This window comes from Motacilla alba, chromosome 2 (genome assembly GCF_015832195.1).
Source record: "Motacilla alba alba isolate MOTALB_02 chromosome 2, Motacilla_alba_V1.0_pri, whole genome shotgun sequence".
Lineage (NCBI taxonomy): Eukaryota > Metazoa > Chordata > Aves > Passeriformes > Motacillidae > Motacilla > Motacilla alba.
Window position 1 is genome coordinate 67107828 of NC_052017.1, and position 26997 is coordinate 67134824.

Genomic DNA, 26997 nt, shown 5'->3' on the forward strand with positions numbered 1-26997 from the left:
GCAAAGCCAGACATGAAGTCTTGTGGCTGCAGTGAAAAAGGCTCCATGTCCAATCTTCTCCTCCTTGTTTCCCCCAGATTTCTATGCCCTCCAAACTGGCTGATCAGAATCAAAGAAGAACTGAAAGATTTGGGGAGTAGAAAAGGGAAACCTCACTAATCAATAAATTAAAAGGGAAATCTTGTGACCTACTTCACCACACATGCTCTCCTGTTTTCCCAAGAGACTTAGTTCTTTCATACAGCACACAGGTTACGGTACTCTCTCCAGAGACAATTTCATCAATTAAGATCCACATTATCTGCTGCCCTGTGTGGCAGCATCAATCACGCCCTGTCTTGGGACAAGTACTGCTCAGTGCAGTTCAGGGAAGTCTTCTCCTCCTCCTCATGTCATTACTGAGAATTCTGAAAAGGTGAAGGATTAAGGAGACTAAGAAACATCAAATGGACTAGGTTGCATTTATGTATTTTAGTGGATGATGGTTTAAAAATAACCACGTAGGTTTTTCTGATGCCTAAATGGCACCCATTCTTTTTGCCTTGTAGAAAGTCTAGCATACTGTTTTCATAATCAAGTTATTTGGATAACACAACAGCGATTTAGATTAGGATTTGTTTACACAGCTAAATATGTTGAGTAATGAAATTAAAATGAGCTCTCTGCCTCTGTCACATCTGCAATAGTAACTGGCTTCGTATGGTTGAGTACAAGCCTGCTGCACAGATGTTTCTTGATAAGGTATAAATCAGTGTTAGATGCTGTTTATTGCAGCATTTTTACCACCTTCTTCCCTGAAGGAGGGAATGTTGTCTGCACAGCAACCAGATGTGACCTGCAAGACTGCATGAAATGCTATCACAAGCCAAAACAGGTCCCATATTCCATATCAGCATCTGCAATGGCTCATCAAGTATTTATCAGATCATTTGAACATTTCTACAGGACCTAGCACCATACCACCACCCGAATTTACTTATTATAACCTGCAATGAAAAAGGCAAGCATCTTGTAAAGCATCTGGAGCCTCAAACAGCAGCAGATCCCATTTTAGTTTGGTTTCCAGCCTTAAAGGTCGAATTTCTGAGCAGACACTGCTGCTAGATAGCAAGATCTGTGAGAGATCAAGGCAGCTGCTTTTCAGGGCATTGTAGGGAAGAGTTTCTATTTACTGCCATCCTGCCATAGGTGATATCAACACTTTGATGGTGACAGGGGAGGAGACTTATCTTGAACTGGTGTCTATGCAAAGAGAAGTGAGACAAGGCAGCTTCTTCCCTGGTGAAGGTGGCACAGCTTGGAGCACCTCACTAAGCTCTGCTCAGCTTTGTGGGAGCAAGAGGATCTAACAGGAAAAACTTGCCAATGACCCAGCATTTGAAGACAGCCAAGCCTGGCCCAAGCCACACTGGCTCCTTCTTCCTTCTCTGTAGCTGATGAAAGCAACACCCATGGGTTCTGAAGGTAAGAGAGCCAAACTTCCCAGGAAGTACTTCTTGGAAGGTTTCTTGAAAAATAATCTGACATCTCTTATTAAAAAAAAGAAAAAAAAAAAAAAAAAAGCTGGGATTGGGGGTGGGGTGGGGCAGGATGGGTTTTTCTTCCCTGAACTAATCTGTGTCTCTGATTTGCTTCACTTGTTACATGGACAGAAGATCCTGTCAACACAGAAATAATGCCAAGTATTTACAGTTTAATGGAACCCAGGGACCAATTAACAACACAGAAAACCACCAGGCTGTGTATTTCTTATCGTAACAGGAGGGAAATCTTACATTACTGCTGTTCCCCCATTTCTTAAAATAAAGCACCAGCGTTTCATCAATGATTTCTCAGTAGTAATGTTTATTACCTGCCAGTTTTACCATTGCCCATTCATCAATCGCTTTCTGTGTTCAGTCACAAACCCCATCTCTCTACTTGTGACCTAAAACCACCCCCCCCAAAAAAAAAAAAAAAAGGAAAGAAAAAAAAAAAGAAAGAAAAGAAAAGGAAAAAAAAAAAGAAAGAAAAAAGCGACTGTCCTCAGGGCTCCAGAGCAGCACTGCTAGAACCTGCCCTCCACCCCAAGCTCCCGAACTGCTGACTCCTCAATAGCCTGATGGATGCGATGCACCTCGTCCTGCGTTAGCGTCCTCTCCGGGTGCCGGTAAATGATACGGTAGCAGTGGCTGACCTTCTTCGTCCTACAAAACACAAACCAAAAGAGGACTCATAAATACATCTGCCTGCAAATGCAAATACATGAGGCCAAACACTTACCCTCTGCATCATTTTTATTTGCGGTCTAATTTTGCCCTTGTTGCTTGAAAATCACCTTAATGCTAAGATACACAGTTCGGAGAGGCTGGACTGAGCTGAATTTTAATTTTGGCAGAGGACTTTGCTGAAGTCTACCTCATACCTCAACTTGTATTGTGGTGTGGTAGCTTCTTACCAGAGCAAACAACCCCCAGAGGAGGGATTCTTACCCTGTGCCATACAAAGTAAGAGACAAAGGAGAACAGGGAACAGGAATAGAGTAAAGGGAATGGTGAGGGAAAGAAAAGTATTTAAGAGTTGCTGGCTAGGCAAAGCCAAGTTAATGAAAAATCAGGACAAACAATTAAGTTGAGTAAGAGTGAAAAAAAATCTCCTTGCTCTCCATCAAAAGCAGGCAGGAGCACCTAGTTTTGCAGGGGCATCTCTGTAATTGCAGTGCCTGTGTTACTGAATTTAAATGGCAGTTTTGGCATCCTTTTTAGTCTCAAATGAAGCCCACACAGCTTCTTCTTTCAAAGGTGAACACTCACTTTTGAAAGAGAGAAAATCTGAGGGGAAAAATAATGGGAAACCAGATAGTACTAGGCAGAAGAAGCTTCCAGACTGGCAGAACTCTGCATTTAATGGCACACAAAGGCAGTCAGCAAGCTTTGGGTCATCTGTCTCCTGAAAATTGCTTCATGCTAGAACCACACGTATGCCTATGATTATTTGATTAAATCTAAGGTTAGATGTGTTCATCCACAAAGACAACTGTCAAGATATTAATTTCAACCTCAAATCCTACTAGGAACAGGCACAGGTAATTTTTACCTCAGGATTGTTGTTTGATACCAATTTGGTCCCACCCAACAAGGGTGGGAAGTTCGCCCTGCTCCCACTGACAGTTTACAGCAAAAAAGCTACTTCTAATTAAAGCATTCCTCCTTTTTTGGTGTGCTCTGAAGATAAAGCAAGTTAAATCTGGCTAGCACCTGAAAGGGCAAACTGCATTTCATAAAGTGTTAAGCTGACTGCAGTTAACTGCTAAAAGCCAGCCAAGAGCTTTCCCCTGTGCAGGTTAAATGCTGCAGAAAAGTAATCTTTGAGAAAAGAGAGGGAGGTGTAACTCTGGGGAAGGTGTTGCTCTGCTCTGCTCCACCTCTTCAAAGCCAAAAGGACAAACCTCGGGGAAGCAAGTAAATGGATTTGGTCAGATGCTACATTGCCAGTGAAAAACTTGAGTAAGAGAGAGGGATAATGCATTGGAGTAAAACAGAAATGAGTTTCAAAACCAGGCTAGCAAATATCCTTAGAGCTGGTAGTATTTCAATTTTTAAAGGTGCTACAGGAATACACCTGATCAAAAACATTTGCAAATTGCTTTGGCTGAAAATCTATTTAGAAGGTGTACAGTCACAGGCTCAATCCTGAAGTTTTACAAATACTGGGAATATATCCCATGGCTGAAAATTCATTATCATTATTTAATGTGATGTAAACACAAGTTTGCTTAATGTATGCACAAGCTGTGGTTGGCCTTGGTTAAATGCAAGTGACAATTACTCCTGACTCAGGTCTTTCTGTGTCCCCCTCCCTCCATGCTAAAGAGTGATTCATTCCATAACAAATTATATATGGCAGACTAGGACACAATAGTTTCTTGTCTGTATTATGGAAAAACCAGTAGCTTTAGGATGTATTTAAATCAAGAAAGGGTAGAAGTTGTAAAAAACAGCACTGGACTAGAGTTCTGCTAGCAGCAGCTGAAGTTAAGCACTGGTGTGAGAGAACTAAAGGGGGGATTGCATTAAATGTAATTAATCTATATTTAATTATAGGCAAAAAATGAAGTTGTAACTACTAATATACATAACTCCACATAACATGGATGCTAAATTGTATGCTACGTTTTTCTCCCACCTTTTAGCTGGGTTTATTTGCATATCTGTAACTAATTAGAAAGAAAGAGTATAAGGATTCAAAGCCATTTCAATAAAAGACACTCTGCAAGTTTCAAAACTTTAAGCATTGTTTCAAGAGTACTATTTACTAACTTTTCCAGGGAGATTTGGAAAAGCACTTCTCAGCTCTTCCCTCCCTTAATATTTCCCCTGCTCCCAAATAAAGTATTAAGACACGGTGATTAATCCCTGCCATCAGCTGCAATTGGAAACAATTATTGTCAGCAAATAATACCTTTGCTCATTCTGTTTCTCACTTCCCTTTTGTTCTGCAGAGCCACAGAGTGTTTGCCTACCTTAGTGATGGCTCTGCTTATGCATAATGAAGTCTCTGCTGCATGTCATGCTGCAGCCTGACGATATAGAAGCAGTGGCTCTCTATCCTGAGAAACAAAATTTTGAGGCCAAAACCTGCAGCAGCAGCTTCACCGGGTAAAAAAATAAAAAGAAGAAGAAAAAAAAGAGGAAAAAAATGTAGAAGCTTAACAGTGAGCACACTGGGCTTATTTACCTAAAGTGCACCGCCAGACAAGTCCATGCGGTTGCAGTCACGCGGACTCCTCTCCCATTAGGCTTCAGCTGATCTCAGTGTCACAAGTCTCCTCTGCACCAGCCTGCGGCTTTCAGGTAATGAAGCGCAGTGAACAGAGTGAAGCACTGCTCAAAGGGAGAAGGAAGACAGGGGTTTATTCTGATGCCACAGGAGGAAACAGGATTCAGACTGTGGACAAACACTGGAGCGAAAAAATGCCCAATGCTCTTTCATGAGTTTTGGAGGAAAGAGCTTTGCCTCATGATTTTCAGGAATCGGCTCTCAGCTGCCTTCATCTGCTAGGGAGCTGGTCCCTGCCAGGTCAGAGTCACTGTGTGGGGTCCATCTGAAGGTCAGTGTATATGTTTGGGTATTCCAGCCTGAGACCTAAGCAGAACAAGAAATGAAGGGGTCTTAGTCTGCCACTAGTCTAATAAAACCAGTATGAAAGCAACCTCACCCTGGTATCTGGGCTAGAATGAAGGGGTGAGGTAGGCAACAAAAATGAATACATGTGGGTTAGCTTTCCCTGCATGGAAGATCACTGAAGGATGCTTTAAATGTAACTTGGCTGGAAAGCTGATCCCAGAAGCTATCAACAGCAAAACGTGTCAGTGTTCTAGGGAACCTGTCTCAGGCATTACATAACCACAGGGTCATTTGGTAACCAAAATATTGCATAAAGAATAAATGCCTGGCATTGGCACTTATCTATTCCACAGGCAATACCATAGCAAGATTGAAAATTTCTCCATCCTGTACTGAAAGAAGGACATAAAAGGGGCAGCACTGAGTAGGAAACCCCTTACCTTTTAACTGTGCTCTACTTTCCATCTGCCTTAAGCACAGAAGCACAGAGAGTTCTGTATGGAGGTTACCCCTGTTCTTAAGGGCTGAGGACAACACAAAACCAGACATTTTTCTAGAGAGCTGGATTTACTTTGAGGAACAGAAAACTAGAGATGACAATCGGTCACAGCATGAAAGAGCAAAAAAGAGTACCATCCCCTTTGTATCCCAAGCAGTTCAGTAAGCAGTACTACTCACCATGATACCTATACTGCACCTTTTCCTACAGATACTATTTAAAATGAAAGATCTACACACATGGTAGTGCAAGCATTTGAGATTTTTTTTTCTCTCTGTTAAGTGAGTCATGTTAATGAGTTTCCTCAAGGATATCCCTGCCATGGAAATGTGTATCCTATAAGGTTCATCATGTAATTCCCTCACATAAATCTTCACACAGTACTTGGTGGCTGCTACACCCTTCACAGAGAGCAAATGCACAGAACGACCTCAGGGAAGAGAAAGGCTTGTTTTGTTTGCAACAATGTCCTGAAAGCAGTGATGATGGGAAGAAGGAATAAACTGTTTCATGTTACCAGCATCCTAATTGACAAAGCCATGCAGAGAACAGAGCTTTGGTTTTGCTTTGTGGCTCCAGCAATTCCAGAATGGTTCACATTTTCAGTGGAAATGGGGAAGAATATTAAACTGCAAGAAGAAGATGTCATTACCTGTTCCTTTTTGTTTCATGCTTTCAAACCACATCCATCTCTATGACAGTAGGCACAACTGCTAAATATCCTACCATAAATTTTAAACTGACAAATAGCACTCTTTGCTAGAAACCACATCATGGAAAATGGCAAAAGGCTTGTGCTGTATACCTTCTCATCAGTGGCAAATATTTCAATTACCATGGTGATATGCACATAGAATATAGCAGTAATTCTCTGAACAAAGGTCTTTCCAAAATACGCATTCTCATCCGTCCTTTCAAATGCTAATACTTCATCTCTCTGGAAGAACACATTGTACACACAGCATATTCTTAAAAAGGGTCATGTTTTTGTTTAAGGTGATTTTGATGCCAGTGAAAGGCATTAGATCACCTCCAGACGAAAAAATTGTTTTAAACCCACAGAAAGCAGGAAATGGTAATTTCTCTTGCATACCTTCTCCAGCTGACACCTGGCAGAAAGGTGGTTCAGCTTCAAAAATAGTTCAGGCCAATATATGCGTGTTGAGAGTGTCAACTTTATTGGATTTTTTTTGGTGGTCACTTCAAAAGAGATGCATGTTCACTGAGTGATGATTGGACTGAAATATTGTTATTCTATTTCACAAAACTGAGACAGTAATGGACTTTTTACTCTTTTCTAATTGGACTTGGTAAAATCTGTATCTGAATACCACTCCTGAAACCTGCTTGACCTTTTCATTCTTTCTTTAGTATTAATTCCATTTTAAGGTTCTCTCTCTTTATGCAGAAAAAAAAAAAAAGAAGTCAAAATTCTGTTAAAAGTCAGATTATTGAGAGATAAAGAGTGCAGTATGGGATACAATGGCAGAAGACATAAATAACACTTTCTAGTTTAGACAGGGAAAAGTGGATGAAAAATGAAAGCACTTTCAGCTTCTCAGTCACCGGACATCGTTAGATAGCCAATAAGGACAATCTAAGTCATTGTCCAGTATTCAAAAATGTTGGATTAATTCAAAAGCTTTGACGATCATTTTCCTTTCTTGCCTAAATCTATCAACTAATTTCTTGCATGCAGGAACAGATACAAGTAGATAAATATTGAAAAAAAATCTTTCACAGGCTCCACTTGAAAGTTTCCTGGCTGTTAAGGTACTCACTAAATGGTTACTGGAACAGTTGAAGCAATTAGCTGTACTTTGGCCCATAAAGACCTTTTCTTATTTCAACAGATCACCTTGGTTTGTTGACAGAGGCCAACAAAAGAACTACCATGAGCAGTGCAGGGATCTCTTCTGCCAGCTCCCAAGCAGAGGGAACTCTAAACAGACTGAGTTATGCAAGAAATTTAGAGAGTATTTCCCTTGTGCATCCTCTCAGTAACCAGCCAAGGATACAGATAACCCATCTCAAATCCAAGCACTTCCTATTAAAAAGCTCTTAAGTCTCACAGCATCAGAAGTAATGGAATCCATTACATGCAGGCAGCTATGAAATATCATGAGGGTAAAGAAGAAAAGTACCATTCTTTATTATACTAAAAAAAATTAGAGTACCCACAGAATCATAAGCTGTCACACAGACTTTTGCTGCCACCAAAGGGCAGAAAAAACCTATGAAGCCTTGGGATTTGTTTTTTTTCTTTTAATTTTAAAGACAGTGACTCATTGATTCTTTGAAGAAGGCAATGATCAATGGTTGTAAAGCAGGTATGAAACCATTTCTCAAGGGGATGGATTCCAGCACCGGTGATGACTGCTCGATCTCCAACCTCCATCTCTTTGGGAAAATCATCTATCAAATTCAGGGGACAGAATTCCCATCATATTTGATCAATGCCAATACTGACAAATCCATTTCACGTGGATTTAAGGCTGGATGTGACTGAGAATTGTCCCTCTTGCAAGGTGAACTTTGTGCTTTCACTTCACACTGGGCCTCTTCTGTTTTTAGGGGCCCACCAGTCCATTGAGTGATTCAGTTAAAAATCTTGCTCTAAATCCAGGAAGATTCAAGAGTGGGCTAGAGGTTGAATACCTTCAAGACTTGCTTAACTTTGAGCAGAGTAACTGCAGAGCACTAACCATGCCACATACATTCAACACTACGCATGGAAGGAGTCTCTCAGCTTCCCAAGGCTGAGCCTTTGAGCAATGGAAGAAAGCCATGTACACAACGATCAGAACACGTGCAAACCTGTGAGATCAGAATAGGCTACAAACCCCTATTTTTTTTCAGAGTTATCACCATGACAGGATACAAGGACTGCACAGGTGAAATAAAGATTGGAGAAAGAAAGCTTTCTGATACATATATACAAAATCCAGTGAAAAAACTTCTACCCATTGCAGTGGCAAATTAGAGAAGGTTGATTGGTAAAGCACTTGAGACTTATTTTTATGTACTAAACATAGAAAAACAATTGGCTGCTGAAAGTAAGAGGAAAAAACCAATAGTCTCAGCATGAGACAGGACAGAATACCTGTTCTGTGAACAGCACAGGGTTTTAATTTGCTTCACTTTCCCTAGGTTTGACTGAAAAAGGTTCATGTCAAAGGCTTTTCAAAGTCTAATCCAGTTTTCAACAAAACAGAATGCAAGGAGTAATACTTTTCATTATTTGTTTAAAAATTGACCACTGGAGACCTAAACACTCTCTAACTGGGCAAACAAAAGAACAAAGCAACTCGATTTGGATAGTCTATCTTGAGGGAATTGCCATCTAAGCTTCCTGACTTTTTCCTTCCCTGTTTAGTTCAGAAACCATGGCAGGACTGCATTTCCCATGAGAGGCTAAGGCAAAAAGTTCCTATGATGGATCACCCCCTCTCTCTGGAAAAGAAACTTGGCTGGCATAGCTGATATTGACATACTGAGGAGAACAGAAGCACACATTACCTGGAAGTCCTGGTACTGCTGGCAGCTGAAGCATTTTGGCTACCAACCAGGAAATTCTTAGAAAAAGTCACATTTTCAGTGAGTAAACCCATAATAAATCAACATATTTTCTGCCATTGCTGGTTCTCCTGCTTTCTCCACATTTGTCTTGACCTCCTATATCCCTGGTAATTTAGCGGCGCAAGAAGGTATCTCCAGCAGCAACAGGCTCTGTGGTTCTGGCAGAACTTTGTCACTTGGGTATCTCATTCACAACCCTGTTGTGCCCTTCCAGGGCAACTGTCTGTACTGGAGAGGATGATGGACACTACCTGTTTGCACAGAGAAGCTCTGGAAGACACACTTTGTAGAGCCATGCTTCTTGTGCAAAGACATTGTATTCATCTCCCTCTGAGCCACTGCATGCGAGTAAGAGGATTCAAGAAGTTTTGATTCTCCTTCTATCATACCATGATGTTAATAATTCAATTTCTGGCCCTTAGCCACAGCAGGATCACTCTAAACATTCCAACCATTGGCAACTACCTGTATTTAAGAGTGACAACCCATCCCAACATTCCGAATAAATCCAACATGAGAGGTGAATTTGGACTCTTTAAAATGCTTTCTAAAATATTTATAATAAAAAATGTTAAGTGTGATACCTTTTCAATTCTTCTGAGTGAAAGATCAAAGACGAGAACTATAAATATTTAGCAGTTTTTTCTGCCAACTAGATGTTAATACTAAAGGCTACAAAAAGTATTACTAAAAATAACATTGCTGTCAAATTAAAACGTATTTCATAATCAAGTAAAAAGGGAATTTATATGAGAATTTAAAACAATTCATTCTCCTAAGAAATGAAGATGGATGGTAGTGACAGCTGATTCAGATGTATCTTCACTGAGCACTAGCAGAAATCAGGGTCTAGATGACAGACAAGTGCATGGGAATGCCTGAATGCTGTTTCAGACTCATGTATAGATTTCTTCACTAAGATTAGTGATTTTGTCCTCACCAGGCCCAGGAGGTAGGTGTTTAAGGTCCTTTTACACTTGTTGTGAGTCAAAGTAAAGATGGACATGGCTCTGAACTCAGATAAGAACCTAAATGTCCAAGGTCCCACAGAAAAGTGATGAGAGAGAGGGGGCTTGGACAAGTGCAGGCACAGTCCCTTTGCGTTACCCTTCTTCCAAGTTACCCTTCCCGTTCACCCATACTTCCAGTCACCCTTCTTTACTGCACAATTGTACAGCAGTCCTGGAAACCAAAACAGGCTATGGCAGGAAAAAGCAATTCATCCAATACAGAGTGGAAAGGGCAGGGAAGAGGGGAGAGACATCATCAGGATAAGCAAATGTGCTGTTTCTTAACTGATAAACGAAGCCCAAACCAGGAGAAAACAGGATGGGGACAAGAAGTCAGCAGGAACTGCTGAGTTAATCTGAGACTAGAAGACAAGAGGAGCTTTAAAACAGAAAGCAGAAGTTAAAAGAAATCACTTGCCCCTTGGTTTTTGGGGGTTATTTTTGTGGTTTTTTTTTTTTGTTTTTGTTTTTCTTTTTGTTTTTGTTTGTTTTGTTTTGTTTTGTTTTTTTGGGGAAAGCAATACATTAAAAGCACCTGCTCCACTGGTCAGCCTGCAGCACCTGAAGGCAACTTAAAACCATCTGTAGCTCTGTGTGTGTAAACAGAGGGGGTTTCTCAGTGGGGCTGCTTATAGTATCTGGCAAAGCTGGTGAAAACCCTACAGCCACTTGCACAAATAAGTGTTGCTTGCTATGTCCTTCCAGTTCATAAGTTACTTTTTCTCTCAGAATTGTCAGGTTTACGAGCCTTAATCTGGCTAACTGGATTTGTTTTGAGATGCAGAAATCCACCACTTTCCCTCCCTGAGGACAGAGTGGTTCCACACAGACAGCCACAAGAAACCTGTTCTCATCATTTTTCTGACAGCTGCTGCCTTGGAAAGACAACTCAGAGAAGTCCTCATAGTAAGGAGAACTACTGGCCAGCAGATTAAACTACTGTTAACACACTGGAAAACTGTCAGGCTGTTAAACTTCTCTCTTGCCAGATCCCCTTTGCAGAGGTGATACATTTGGCCATTGTGAGAGACAAAAAGTCTGGATCTTGTAGGTGAGTTTTCCCTGGATATTTTGAATGGAACAATGGGGAAAATATTGCAGCACTATTGAAACTAGGCAAAAGATGACAACATACGCCAATGAGGTGCACTGGCTAGAATTTTAACAGCTATCAAAATGAGCATTCATTTAGAAAACTCTAGCTGTCATGTTTGGCATGTTGCCCCCTTAATATTATGGTTGCTCTTTATGAAAATAAAAAATGTGTATATGCTAGGAAGTATGCACAGTGCACACCTCCTACAGTGAGAAAATATATGAGCATCATGCAATGAAACATCCTGTGGGCATGGAGATTAAAAAGTCAGGGCAGAAAATGAAATGCATCATTTTGTTGGTAAAACAAAATTATTGGTCTGCCACTCAAGAAAGGAAAGCAAGCCACTGAGGCACTACACTAGGAAGATCAAAATACCCTTTTTGCTATGACTTTACTAAAAAAGGCCAAGCAATCCTCCCACTAGCAGGAATTAGTATCAACAAAGAAGGAATAAGATCTCAGCCCAGAATAGGGAATTCACAGGGAGCATTAGAGTAAACCAAATGTTCTCAAACTATCCAAGACATGAACTTTGCCCTAAAGCACTTCAGGAATGAGCAGAAGGAATCTCAAGGCTGTTATCAGTTGTCTTTGAGAGTTCACGGAGGTCAAGTAAGGTACCAAATGTTTCAAAAAGGTCAGAGTGTTTATTTTTGGAAATGGAGAAAAAGCCCCAAAGCTAGGAAGCCACAGAAACTATGAACCATTTGCTTTTAGTTTAATTTCCCAGAAAAACTCTGATGTAGCTGATTAGCTCAGTTAGTTGGGGCATGGTGTAAATAATGCCAAGGTTTTGGGTTTGATCCCTGTACGGGCCATTCACTTAAGAGCTGAGCTTGATGCTCCTTGTGGGTCCCTTCCAACTCGGATTATTCTGTGAAATGGTTTGTAAGCTCACAATGGATTTTTTTTTTAAGTAAAAAAAAAAAAAATAGAAAACATGGATGTATTGATTAAATCTAGTCAAAACAACCTAATTTCCATCCATGAAGGGATAACAGACTAATAAATCAATAAGTAGTAGTAATATGGAAAGAAGGTGCATGTGTAGGTATGTGTATCTTCACAGTGAGTTAAACCAGGTAAGAAAAAATGGTCTAAGATCAACATGTCACAAATCATGGTTCCACTGGCAGCTGCAAGTAGTTTCAGACAAAGTTTCAAAATTTCAGGAAAAAAAAATCTAAGCATTATAATGAAAGGTGAAAAAAACCATGAAAAATATTAAGTCCAGTTCAGAAAATGAGGTATTAAACATCCGTGTTCCTAAACCTTTTGCCATAGAGGAACTGCATATAGACGGATGAGAAAACTAGTGATCAATACTGGTGATTACCACAAAAAGGTGTACTCTACAGCAAGTACAGTGTACAGTACTACAGCAAGTAGCTGTAGTACTTGTCAATAATTTGTTGCTTCTGGGAGCAGTTATCCCCAGTTCAGCCAAATCTTAAGGATCATTCTTGTAGGGTTCTTCAACCTGGCTTCTGGATGATGCAGTACTTTCACTAATGGAGGAGGTGACGCAGCAGAAGTGTTTGTTAACTGGCATATTACATTAAGTTGGGTAAAATACTAAGTATAACTGAAGACAAGGTTAGAATAATCCTGACAAACTGAACAAGCTGGAGGATACAGTTCTACCAGAACAAGTGAAAGCTGGGTGAAAAGCAGCACTGCATAAAGCATGTAAGGACCACACAGAACCATGAGCTGCAGGTGAACCTGTGACATTGCTTGGCAACAAGTTACAAGGCAAGACTGAGAGACTGTAGGTGGCTCAGCCTAAAGAACAGAAAGCATGAAGACATCCTTTAAATACCTAAAATGCTGTTGCACAGAGTTAGGTACTAATCTTTCATCAACATTCACAAGCAGCTGGAGACAAAAGTAATGAGCTCATATTGCAGAAATGTTCAGCTTCAAAATTCACTTGGAAAGGCGGTTGAAGTCCCCTTTGCTGGAAGTCTTAAAGGACTGGTTATACAAGTGTCTGTCAGGAATGCTATAAGTAGAGCTGATCCTGTTTTGAAGTAGGAGGATGAACTAGGTGGCAGTACTCTTCAACTCTTTAGCATAACGTAATGTAACAGTCTTTAAAATGCAGAAAGTTACTTGAGTAGCAAAGATAGCTCCCTATAGCTCCAACTTAACAGACGTCCTGTATTTTTTTATCCCCTAAAAGTGATGTAACCTCTTTAGACCAGAAACCCCATCACTAGCCTTATAGACCAATGTTGAAAGAGTGCACATAGGACAGCAAAGTTAGGCTGCTCAGTTACCTTTCACTGCCTAAGCCAACAAAACAAACAAACAAATGACCCAGAAAAGTCCACTCTATAAGACAGCATCCCGAAGGGAGAATGTCACTCAACTGCTTGTCCCATTTGCTTCAGAGATGAGAGATGCCTTAAGGAAGGCTCTAAGGAACAGCCACAGAAGATGCTGAGTATCTTTGATAGGCTGAACCACATTCTTTCTTTTAAACATTTCTGAGTTTATATCAAGAGGTTAACCCTTTGCTCTCAGCTTTCCAAGTTCACTTTAAACCATTAACAATCTTAAAATAAGCGCGAAGTCTTTCTTCTAACAAAACAATATTGCAAATAAGCCTGTTGAGATTCTTCCCCCCAAAGCAATTTTGGGAAGTCCAGGGACTAGGAGACACCTGAGACACCAATCCTTCAATCAAGATTGCCAGGTTGGCCCCACTCTGGGGACTGTGGCCTTCTGACAGAGAAGCTGATCAACTTTATGCCCTGTTGCAGGTGGTGAGACTGAAAAAATACAGAGGAAATTGTATGTCCTAGGATACACTGCAGATCATCTATTCTCATAATACAAACACATAGAAATCTCAACTCGTGGAGCCCCAATACAATGCTCTGAATAAGCAGCCATGTTCCCCTCATATTCCTACATGTTATCCTGGTTCCCTGTTGTCACTCCCTCGCTGTTCTGTATGCACTTACTGAGCCTGCTCCTTATGTAGACAATAGCTGTGAGGAAGGAGCCACCTTTCATTTTACCTACCTACGCTGCCTTCCACAGCACAGAATGAGAAGCCACCATAACAACCCCATCTACTTGTATAAGAATATGCGCATGTAAGTGTGTATATCCAACTCAGAATATTTTGTGATTTTGTGATACATTCCTAGCCATTGCTGGAAAGGCTAGGTTTAACCTTCACAAGTTTGCTTGGACTGATAAGATGGCTAGGTTTTGGGAATCCTTGATCTTTACTAAATCATTTTCAGGGATTAAGTGTTGGTCTCATGAAAGTGCCATTGCATATGTGTTCCTCTGTTCTTACATGAAATATGAAGTTGACAAGGAAAAAACTATTTATGACTTCTCTGGTACAGTAACAAAGAATGGCTTAATGGGGGCACATACTACTTTTGAACATACTGCAGTCTGTTCTTCCCTGAACTGGAGAGTCTCTTAACCAAGTTCAAGCTGTATACTCTCCTTTCCCCTCAAAAAGAGATCACATTCCTGACACAACTGTCTGAATCACAGCAGGAAGACCTACATGCCACAGGTTCCTGCACCACAGTCCCACAAACCTGCCTTACTTGTAGGTAATTCAGTCTAGGTCACACACAGCAATCATTAACTCAGATTGCTAACTGAAATGAACTCAAGTTATTCTTACATTACTGACTTTAGAGTTATCGAAGACATGATTGGTTTTATACATTAGATGCAACAATTTGGTGGCATGACCTTAGAAACCATCATCCTTCTTCATTTGAACTACAGTAACAGACAAGGCAGGAGACATTCCTTCTGAGATTACAGGGAGTCACCTGAACAGCTGCCTTGCCCCTTGCCAAGCGTCCCTGGAAGGTTCACTCCATTAAGATCAGCAGTTTGTTCTCTACTTTGCCTAATTTGACATAACTAGCCAGGATGGCTGGTGTTCTAACATTATGTTTGAATACATACTCAGTACCAAAGAATATGAAAATTATGGGACATTCAGTGCTGAGAGGGTTGCAGAGATATTCATGCTTCCTTCTGCATCCACTGTGTCCCTCCACTGCACTCACATGGACAAACCTCCCAGCCAGTGACACCTTCTCTCTGCAGAGATGGCTGAACCAACCCAGGTGCCATGTGTTTCATTCAGTGAGAGAATGTACTTCCCTAAAATGGAAGAGACGTCAGAAATTACGCTGTAGCCCTTATTCAGAAGAAGATGGAGACTAGAATAACCCTGTGACATTTTGCACTGTAGTCTCTACCGAAAGGTGAAGACACAGAGACAGTTTGGACAACTCAGTAAAAATCAGATTGCTGAGCAGCATGAAGTAGAGAAAGAGAGAGAGACATCTGCAGAACTTGTTCTTGAAACCCACACACTTTTCATCCACAGTATATCATGATACTTGACGCTATTGTGATTTTACTTTAGCATCCACTTGGGAAAAAGTTAAAAGGATCTTACCCCTGACTGCAATGAACCCATGAATCATAGAAGCTGAAGCACCAGTCCAAATCACAAGTTGCAAGGGCTTGGACAGTCAAAATATTTATAAGCACTTCTGAGATGGATGAAAGCTTTCTTATATTACTGGCACATCTGCACTGGCAGGGACAAACTTAGTCTCCTGTATCTCAACAGATCGCAGTTCTGATTCTGTATATTTCACAACACATTACAGAAACTACACAGGGAAGCACAGAAAGAATCTGGATGAGGCTCAGCATCCACCTACAAAGCCCATGGTTAGATCCATACTGTGTTGGATCAATCTTCCAGTTTTGTTGTTGTTGTTGTTTTTATTTTTCAAAGGTTGAGTCTGTATCTACTTTCTTTTCCACAAACTGGAAGCATTTCAGTAGCACCTGGCTGAGGCAATAAAACCAAGCAGCAGTGCTGTTTGCACAAATCCTTCTCCAATCCCATCTCCAGGTGCTTCTCAGATTTGCCCTACTGCACCTAAACCAGCACATCTGCCTGAGTGGCTGCACACGTGACCAACCACAATAGCAAACTGATGGGGCTGAAAAATGACCAAATTCTCAATCTGAGTCACTGAATGGCCTCCCCAGAGTCTCTGCCAGCACAGTGCAGGGGTGAGAACAGCACAAAGCAAGACTTAGCCTGCCAGGAAAAACACATGTGGAAACAGGGGCTAAAATCACAAACTGGTAATTCCCTGAATCCACATAAACAGCAATGCACATCCTCCTTTACTCCCCCGAGTTCATGTAAAACCATGCTATACATCTAAATGAGATTCAGATATAAGGGAGAGGAAAAACCCTGCCTGGCTGCCCCCCAAAGTTGCTGAGTCAAAGCTCCTGACCTATTCCCACTGAAGGCAGTGGCATGACATCTCTTTCTGCCAGCTGAGGATTCAGCTGATGTTTCACAAAACAAGAGGGACAGGTCCCTCGGTAGCAATGTTTTTAAAACTGATGAGCAGAAGCAGCCAGTCACATCCTCTTCTTAAAAATGATGATACACCAGTTTAGTTAGGAAATGAATGAATGTGAACAGGACAGCAAGAGAAGAGGTAAGCAAAAACTGCTATGACAGCTGAACTTCACAACACTGCAAAGTCTTTTGCCATCAGATAAGCCTGAGGTCAGTGGTCTGAGCCAATCTTGTGTATGTATGTAGGGTCCTTCAAAGGGCCTCTGTTCTAGCACAGATTTCATTGTGTGCAAGTGAAATTGTCCCTTCTGACAAACATAATGCACGTCCTCAGATAGGAGGACTGTGTTTGTAAGCTCATTCTCAGTATTTCATCAAATATAGGAAAAATTGTTGACAAGTTACTGCCATTAAAGACTAATCTGTTAAAAATCATTGCCTTTAACTATTCTCCTGTATGGTGGGACATTAGCCCAAGCTGACTGCTGGCTTTTGAACACTGAAAAGCAACGTTGGAAAGAAGTAGGGTGTGGGGATCAAGACTTAGAAATATTAATGGTGAATCACTCCTTTGCTGAGAGAAGGCATGACTGCCTTTAATGAACAGTTACGTGGAGGATGTGAGATAATCTAAGTGGGACTGTTACGAAATTTAACTATGAGGTACTTTGAGTCATGATCTATAAAGCTGCTAACTGGGTTCAGTAAGTTGTTGAGTCATTACCATATAAGACTGGGCTGCTCTGAAATCCATCTGGCTAAAGGCATTGAGTGGTTTGCTTTTGGTTAAAGAAGATGGAAATGAGCACACTTGCACATAAATTTTCACGAATAAAAAATTAATAATAAAAAACCATTAGCCACAATTACACACCATCCACACTAAAAATATTGTGTCATTTATATTTTAATTAAAGCTGTCCTGAGACTTAGAATTAGCAGGAATGAAATTAGCATGGATTTTTAATGTTCTGAGAAAAAAACACAGTACATTCTCTGACTTAAGTATCTCTTATGACATCAACTCAAAATAAAATGAAGACTGGGCAGAAGGATGCTGGGTACTACACATAAATCACTGATCTTCCGCATTTTAGAATATTTTTACTCTCAAACTGAGATGCTAAATCAGCTTAGAACCTAACAGAAAAAGAAAAATAAAATAATTTTTAAAACCACCATTATAGATCTAATTCATTCTGGATAACTACTCCATCAAAGACCCAGGGCTGAGCTAATCAGACAACTCTATTATCTTTCATCTGAAGAAAGTGTGATTAGTGGAGGAAATGTCACATTTACACTTAAAAATTGTTTCAAAGGCAACTTGTATCTTTTGGCACAACTCAGCCATTTAAAAAATACTGCAAGAGAAAGAGGCAGATACAGCAGAGAGCACTCCTTTTTATGATTTCTCACCCTTGTGAATTCAGCTTGAATATTCAGTGTCTCAGCAGCTGGGATTTCCCAGGCAGCAGGGCAGAACTGCTCTCTGTTGGACCTCAGGGATGCAGTGCCAGGGCTTTTGGAGATGAAGGCTCCCTGCACAGAGTCTGCCCCATGGAGCACCAGCCTGTGGTGCAGCACAGAGCAGTAGGACATGGAGCAAGGGGGAACTGCACTTTGCTCATCCCCTCTGCTGTGAAAGGGGAGAGCTGGTCTTTGCAGCGGCTCTACAGCATGTGGGAAAGGTTCAAATGTGGTCAAACTGGATGAAGGAGGAACATTTGCTAACAAGCACACGTCTTCAGAGATTTCCCTCAAAGGTCACATTGACAGTATTACATAATATAAATTGAGTTTCTTCTGAAGATGGCTGTGTACACTCACCACCAAGGGATCCACAGTGTTACTCCAAACTGCAGTACAGTCTTGAGCAGTGCAACATTCATGACCATTACACATGGACACTCTACAGCTCTTATAGGTTTTGTCCTATAAGACAAAGGTCCGGTTTAGTTTGGTTTTTGGACTTTTTTCCTTTAAATGGCAACTACTCTCAGTCTTCTTTCTCTGGCTTTTCACTTTTTTTTTTCCCCTTCTACTTTCATTTTGGCTTGACATTTTCTAGCATTTAGCTGTGAAGCCTGTACATGGAGCCAACTAAAGCTTTGCGGGAAATTCAAAGGAAATGAGATGCAAAACTAACCAAGAAGTACTTTCAGCACTGAGGTACCAACTTCATGGTCACCCTCACTTGTAACCCCTGGAAACATCACACAAACCAAGAAGCACAGGAGCTTGGAGAGGATTCACAACTCCATCTCTTTTGGCACCTCTCTTTCAACTTTTTGTTACTAGGACCTTTGACGTCCCTTTTTTTTTTTTTACTTTTCAACCCATTTAACCTATGATAAATGGAGGACCCTACACCATTACATAGTTCAAACACAATATCACAAAAGATCAAGTTAATCTAGATTAATTTGATCCATCAACACTGAAACTCTGATAGTAAATGACCACAGCAGCTAAATCTGGCTTAGGGCATAAAGCCCCCATGTCTTCCATTCACTGGGCTGCAGACATTCCAGCTGAGGCATTGTGTGGCTTCCAAAGGTTACCACTGTAAGAGTGAATGGACTGGGATGAAACTGTAGATACTTCTTTCATTACGAAATGAACTAAAGCCATATCTTGCTGAAAATTTGCCCTCTCTTGTGTTACAGACATACCAATGCACACACAGTAACCATGATGTTAACTGGGTTGGCCATTCTATTCAGGACAAGCATACCTGCCTCCTCTCTGCCTTCTCGAGTGAGCAGAAACCAGATACACTTGGTTGATGCTGAGGTTTGTGTTTGTGTTACCCCAGCTTTCAGTTTTGTAACCCGGGTTCTTGGATGATGGTTGCTTCCAAATCCCCCCCTATATTCCAATTTGGTTTCCCCCTAAATTGTATCCACCCCTGATGCAAACCCGCTGCCCTTTCTCCTCCCCTTTACTCTCACTGGAACTGGCTCTGTAAACCACTCCCCTTACTCCTCCCTAAAGGTTATCCCATTGGCTAGCTGTTTGCACCCGCCCACCGGCTTTGGCCTGCTTATAAATCCCTGGAAGGGTGGTGTAGCCCTCTTCTGCTTCCAAATCGCTGGATTAAAGGGTTATTGGAGACCAGGCGGAGAGCATCCTTCGACTCTTTTACTTTTCTCCCTGATGCTGGTAAAGTTAATCCCACTGTAGAGCCGCAGCTCTGAGGTTCATCTCCTGGTGAATTCATCCTGGAGCTGTTCCATGCACCTTGGCGTGGCTGCGGGTGTCTTGAGAGAGCTAGCTAAAGACTCCAGTGGATAGCATCAGCTGGCGCCCAGTGTGAGGTAGCTCAGTGGCTGCTCAGCAATAAAAAATTGCAGGCTCTCAGTGAACTTGTGGAGGAGCAGTTGCCTCCAGGTAACATTGAGCCAACATTCAGCCCCTGGAACTCCCCGATTTACATTATTAGAAAGCTGGGGAATTCCAGGGGCTTAGTGTTGGCTCGGTGCTTGAGCCAACTGCTCCTCCACAAGTTCATTGAGCGCCTGCAATTTTTCATTGCTGAGTGGCCACTGAGCTACCCATTCTGGCTCGTTAGTGGTCCAATTCAGCTTCTGGGTAGGACGCTCCATAGTGGCCACTCTTAAAAATCCCAAGGGATTTTTGGGATTTCAGTGTGTACTCCCCATTGTGACATGAGGTCCTTTCCCCACAAGAGAACCCTGTAAGCTGCAACAAACAGGCATTAGCCAATTAGCCAATTGCCCGTCCGGCCCCTCAAATTGTACGATATTTTTTGATATTCTTGCCAATTGGGTGCCCTCTATGCCCTGTATTTTGCTTGCTACCTTTTGCAGTTCCCAATGTGACAGCCATGCCCTTTCAGGGATGATCGTTACAGGTTTCAAGAGACAGAAAGCAGCACTGAGAGCAGGTTCACGGAAGCGAAGGACCAACAGAAAAAATCAGCTGGTCTTTTGCTAGGAACCAAGAAGAATATCTCAAGAGTTGCAGACAAAGCCAAAAAATGAATTTTAAGTGTATTCACATACTGTGATGCTTGAGCTACAGAGAATTATTGAGTTACCGTGCATCAGCTGAACTGCTAGAAGCAGCTATGTTTATGTTTCTTCCCATTCCCCCAAAAGAATAAAATACACTAGTATTAAATGGTTCCTGTAAAAAATATTTAAAAATGTGAAAACTTCCAGGCTATGCAGATGAGCAGAGAGGTGGCAATTCATTTAGCTACATAAATGGGATCAATTCCAATTACAAGTTCATACCTTATTTATAGCAGCATCGCTTGCCTAAACTAACATATTCATCTCTGATAAACACCAGACATCTCTGACCATGGCAGGATATCAGAAGGGGAAGCAGAGCTGAGTAGGACAGTGAGTGACAAGGACTTGCTGAATGTCATTCAATGAATCATTTAACCTCACTGCAAATGAAGAGAAAAGCAGACACCTCACTCAGCCTTCCTAAGAAGCTCAATTCAATAGAAACTCCCATCGAAATAAAGGGCTCTGAAATCCCTGAAGAATGAAATACAAGTATTTGCCATACCTGGTCCATGTGCAGGACCATCTCTGTCATACCTGCAGTCCTGCTGCAGGACTGCTCAACTCTTACATGTTAGACAACGTAGCTTCTGAAAGGTAATCTGGCAGTGTAGCAACACAGGCTGAGACAAAACTCTGACTATGAACCTCAGAAAATAAAGAGGGTGAAACTTTGTACATAAATGCTTTTCAATATATTTATTGAAGTAATATATTGTGTGTTTAAATTTCCTCTTCATCAGATATTTCAATACAGAAAAAAGCAGTCTATTGTGAAACAACAGGGCAGACTGGATGGGTGGTTTATCAGACTTGAGAGCAGTGACTAGCAGCTGACCTGTTACCCTCAAGCTTAACAGGCAAAAAAATAGTCTGTCTCCCCTGACTCATCATGGTGTAAAGAGTGATAGGTCTAAACACAGATATGATAAATCTAAACTGCAATCTTTGATATAGCAATGCCTGCAAAGGTTACCTGCAAAACTGAAAGGCAGCAGCCAATTGTTTTTGCATGAAAAGTACAGTCTCCAAAAGAAGATAAAGGGTATCTGTGTGATTTTCGTGCTAGACATCCTCCAAAGCCATGGAATATTCTTCTTCCCACAGCAAATACCACAGCCTTTTCATCTGGAAATAACAGGTAGCAAGCTCTGCAAGAGCAGCAGCCCTTGCCCTGCTCACTCCTGTGGCAGCACCACGCCTGCTTTGTGGCCGCACAGATGGTTGTGCAGGCAAACAATACCCACTCAGCTGAAGCACAACCCTCCCACCCTACTGTTTTTTTGGAGGACAGGTTTTCAGCTAAATCAGTCCCCTGATTTGGATGCCATAACACAGTGGATGGCATGAATGAAGGACTGAAGACTGGGGATAGCTAACTAAAACATAAAACCACAAGTTTTTGGCATGGTCTAAGTCGCGATTCCAGGGCCAATCTCAGAGAATCTGTCAGCTCAGCTCCCACCTGCCTGGGCTCTCCAAAGCAACAGCTAATACAAGATGTGATGTCTTTGGTGGGTACCACCTGGGACCAATGCTTGAGCATCTCAACCTTTCTTAAGTTTGACTGAAAACTTCTGTGTGAGTTACTGCAACATGAATGGTACTGCTAGCCTGTAACCCGTTGGAGAACCAAGAGAACATTGAGCTGGATTCACCTTGCAGTACATTTATTTTGTAAGCAATTCTTTTTCTGTTCCTCATAGTTATAGAGACTCATGGGAGACCAAGTAGAAGTTTGTGGGGCTTGGGATGTTTGTCTGGCTGGAAGCATAAGAGAATCTGATTAATTTGTGTTTTCTTTCCAAAATGCAACAGCCATCAAGCCATCACAAAATAGTGTCATGATTAAACAACTGATCACAGGCGAGCGTGGGGATGCCCACACACTGTAAATCTGCCCTGCTGCTTCCTGGGAAAGTTTGCAGCCTGTGCCAGGTTCTGTACTGCGGTGTTAGACTGCTCCCTGTTCTCAAACTAGCTCATGCACAGGCTTTCTAAAAGCAAGGCAAGCCCTTTATTTAGATCTTCCATTTGCATTTACATTTTTAGGGATGCAATTGTGATTTTTCCAAATAAATAACAGAGCCCAAAGAACACATACAAATATTGAAACTGAATTTGGTGGAAACAACTATGTATCTTGGTTTAACTTTCACATTGGAAGAATTCAGGAAAAAAAACCCCCAAGTACTTCCATTACTTTGTGTTTGTTGAAAACTGCCAATAATTTTTGTTGCAAAAACATTTTCCTTCCACTTTCAACATTCCTCTGAGACAAGAGCAAAAATAGTTTAACTGTGAAAATGATCCATTTTACAGGCATCAAACTATTTTTAAATCCTACTCCTCAGTCTGCTCCTCTATGCCTTGATAATCAGTAATTTTTTATGAAATTCTCTGAGGAAGGGAGTGTGCAAAGGAAAGGTAGGTGGGAAGCAAAAAAAGCCCTACATATACATACACACACACACACACACACACACACATATATATATATATATATATATATATATATATATATATATATATATGTTCATTCCCTAGAGGGGAAGTTACCACGTGCCAAATTCTGACCTCTGACAGAACACAAGCACCATCTCACTACCAGTATGTTTTTGTTGGAAGTCAATGAAATGCCCAGTACCACCATGACAAGCAGAACCCAACCCTAATGCTCAACATGCAGAATTATGGAGGAAGCAGCAGACCTAAGCGTCATATCCATCTATTCCATGACATAAACCATTGTAAGGTCACAGGAGAATCAGACAGGGGTAAGTAGGAGGGCACACTCACTGACTGCACTCAAGAGGAAAAGGAGTAACACCACAAGGTTTGCAGGTGGAAGCAGGTAAACTGAAGGTAAACTGATAAGGGAGATGTGTGATGGCATTGAGGGCCACTTGAAGCACTCCTGAAGCTGGCAACCATAACCAATAGGCACTTAAGTCTTAAAATGGGACCAAATCCAAGGGGAGTATGTTTGGAGGACTGGACTGGGCTCCTCCTCTGTTCAACAGAGGAAAATCAGGTGATCCTGAGATTAGCTCACCACCAGGCTTTGGTCCTTCTGTGAGCCTTTCTTTCCTTCTGGTACACTAAGAGAGTGGGTGGCTGTATGGCTTTCCTCCTGCTCCTTTGCAGGGACAGTGCTGCAGGAAGTATTCTTTATGAGGGGGAATTACACAGGTACTCCTTCAAAAGGCACAAAACTACTACAGGATCAGCAGCTTAAAGACAGCTAATAAATCTTTAACTTCAGTACTTTCCTTTAGTGGGAGCCTTGTGAAGCTATGATCCTATATCCAGGTTCAAAAGAAGCAAACTTCACTTCTGAACATCTGAATGACTCCAGGCACTCTTGTCAAACGTGGGTGTTGCAGGACTTGTTAAGAATTCTTGCCTGCATAAGGTATTTCCCGAAACCCAGAATGAAAATACTCTGTTAGTGGAATACAAGTCCAAGCTCATGTTTAAAGCAAGAACTGGTGATCCCAAATCAACGAAGCAGAAGATTTTCATTACATGGAGCACAGAAGGAAATGCTTGTCAGATATGTCTCAGGAAAATTTCCTTACAGGAACATGTCTGTGTTCATACAGAGGAAGGGCCTATTTTTAGGAAAGGAGCCTGAAAATTTCATACATTTGTTTTGATGAACTGCCCTGGAGATTTTCTGTATTGTTTTTTCCAGAGGACGAGGTTGTACAAAGAACTGTCCTGTAAAGGGTGCTACCTGTAGTAGAAAAAGACGAGCACTGAAAGCACATTTTAATGTCACACAGGACACAGTTTAGACTATGGCAGCAAGAAAGGCAGAGAGAGAGGTATTTCAGAGCCTGTGCACCCCTTTACAAAGGCAAAAAACAGACAAAAAGGATTGAAATTCCTGCAATGTGAATTTTGCCTCTACTCTCAGTTCTAACAGAACGAGGCGTGAAAGCACAAAATCAAAGCAAATAGACCTGTTGAGAAAAGACAGAGAGAAAAGCATGGCATAACCAGCTCTCCAACTCCAAAGACAGGCATAAATCATCTTCCTTCCACCTGTGAAATTCTCAAAATCCCAGCCCAGGGTTTAAAGTCTGGCCTTTGGGGAAGGCCAAGTCCAGAGTCCTGCACCCACATAGTATCGAGAGAACCCTAATTTCAAAATATGAGAAAAACCAACCTCCAGTCATTCTCTCTTCACATGAAATTCACTCAGGCAATATCCACTCCCATGACAGTACTGGCAGTAACAGCCCTTTCATAAGTGTTTGCTTCCCTCCTGCAAGTAGCTGTCTAACAGGCTCCTGACTTAAAATGCTCTCTTTGTCAAGACAGCAATTTTTTATTTTAGAAGACCACCAGAAAGACTTTTCCACAGTTTATTGTGGAGACAGAGGGAAAATGGACAGGTAATGTGGGAATATCGTCTGCTGTTTGGATGAGTTTAGTGTGTGTGCATCGAAATAAAATGTCTAAACACAAACTTGTGGAGGCTGCTTCCTGCACTTCAGCCCCTAGGTGTAAGAATGTATCTTATATGGATGTGCAACATGATTTCTGGCTGCCTCCCATCTATCCCAAAGCTGTATTATTTGGTCTAATGACATAACCTTCCTACTTAAGCTATGCAAGGAAGCGCATGGACTATGAAATCGACTTCTACTGCTGGTGTGGATTCTTCTGCCAATTCATATGGGTTTTAATTCCATGCCCTTTAGGCTTATAATAAATATCACCCTTGATAAGCCAGAGCAAGAATTAAGCTAATATTGAAAGAATCTGTCAGACCACTTATTTATTGTTTTAATTTTATGACTGTCTTGATGTAAATCGTAACAGACATTGGCTAGGTGCAAACAGAAATCACTAAATCACCCAACATACTAATTCAATGGGAAAGCAGAAAAAGTAGTATATTAAGCAAGTTACAAATGAAGTTGTTAACTTATTCATTACTGGTTTTAAAATGTATTTTGTTGAGTTACAAATAAAACTAAAAACCTACCCAATAAAACAATATCTATTTTTTAGGACACTTACTATGTCGTATGTCGGACTTACCTTCTGCACAGTGGAGGCATTCCTTTAGATAAAGTTTATCTAACATATTCCATGCTGTTAAAAATTCTCTTTGTTAAATACTTAGGTGAAGAAATATTGTATTCCTATGCATATTCAGGAAGAATTTACTTTTTGGAATTTACTTTCATTGTGCACACTCTGCATAAGAATCTGATCTGCAACTTACCATCACCCTCCTCTTTCTCCCTCTAGGTTCACTAAGAGCTGGATGTATGTATCAGCTCACAGGATCAGACCCAGAGCTGGACAGGAAAAACTGTTCATTACTTGTTCATATTTTCTTTGTAAAACAAAAGTACAAAGGTACTTAGCCAAGGAAGAATTTTGTTTGCAGTGGTAACAGTTCAAGTGGATTTGTTGAACTCAATTAAAGATTACCTCTGATTGCCCAGTTTGCTTTTCTATGAACTCAACAAGGAATGAGGGGCTAAGGAAGGAAAATAGATCAGGATTCCAGTTGCATTTTAAATGCTCAGCTGTTGTAGTTACTGATATTAAGAATGTCCTTTGAACAAGGTCAGCATTTATGAAAACTCTGTAGTCACATTTACATGCTAGTCAAAGCTGAACTCCATTGGTAACATCTACTCTTCAGGGGAAGAGTCGTTTCAACACTTCCATAACAGTGTAAAAAAACTAAACATGTTAATGGACAAAGGAAAGAAACAGAAATGAAAACAAACAAATAAATAAATAAATGGAAGAAAAGAAAGAAATGAAAAAAAGAGCCTTCAAAATGCCAAGAGCTGTTTTCATAAGTCTCTTTGTCACCAAAACCAGAAGAAATGGTCAATCCCTTTCCCTGCTATGCCAAGGGAACTCCCTAACAGGAGACTCACTTTTCATCTTTAAAGAAAAACAAAAGGAGATAAAAAAGTCACCTAGAAACTTTATCTTTGCAATCAGATGAGGAAAACTATTCTGTGATCTCTTAATGTCTCTGTGCTACTGAAGTGAGGATAAAAAGTTGTAGAAGATGTTTCAACATTTCTCTTTTACTGTTGCACTGGGGATCACGTGCTCCAACTTCACTGGCAGTCTGTTCAGGGAAAAAAGGAAAGCTCATCCTGTCATGTCCCTGATGGCATACTGTTCTCTAAGGGAAGGGATAGCACGGGATTTTCTGGGCTAAAGTCTAAAAATACAGATCCAGATTTTGTCCTTTAGACATAACACCTGGACACATGCTTTCA

At 41.0% G+C, this 26997-nt stretch overlaps 1 protein-coding gene across 5 annotated transcripts in view; it reads right to left on the reverse strand.

Moving 5' to 3' along the window:
- Window positions 1–1564: 1564 nt before the first annotated feature.
- Window positions 1565–26997, reverse strand: part of FARS2 (phenylalanyl-tRNA synthetase 2, mitochondrial) — a 232640-nt gene continuing 207207 nt past the window's right edge. Inside the window, exon 7 of one of the 5 annotated variants that reach the window (XM_038127259.1) lies at window positions 1565–2186. In XM_038127259.1, the coding sequence (XP_037983187.1) occupies window positions 2048–2186 (139 nt within the window). In that variant the 3' untranslated portion in view covers window positions 1565–2047. The remainder of the gene's footprint in view (window positions 2187–26997) is intronic. The other 4 variants (XM_038127260.1, XM_038127261.1, XM_038127258.1 and 1 more) reach the window with 4 other exon arrangements.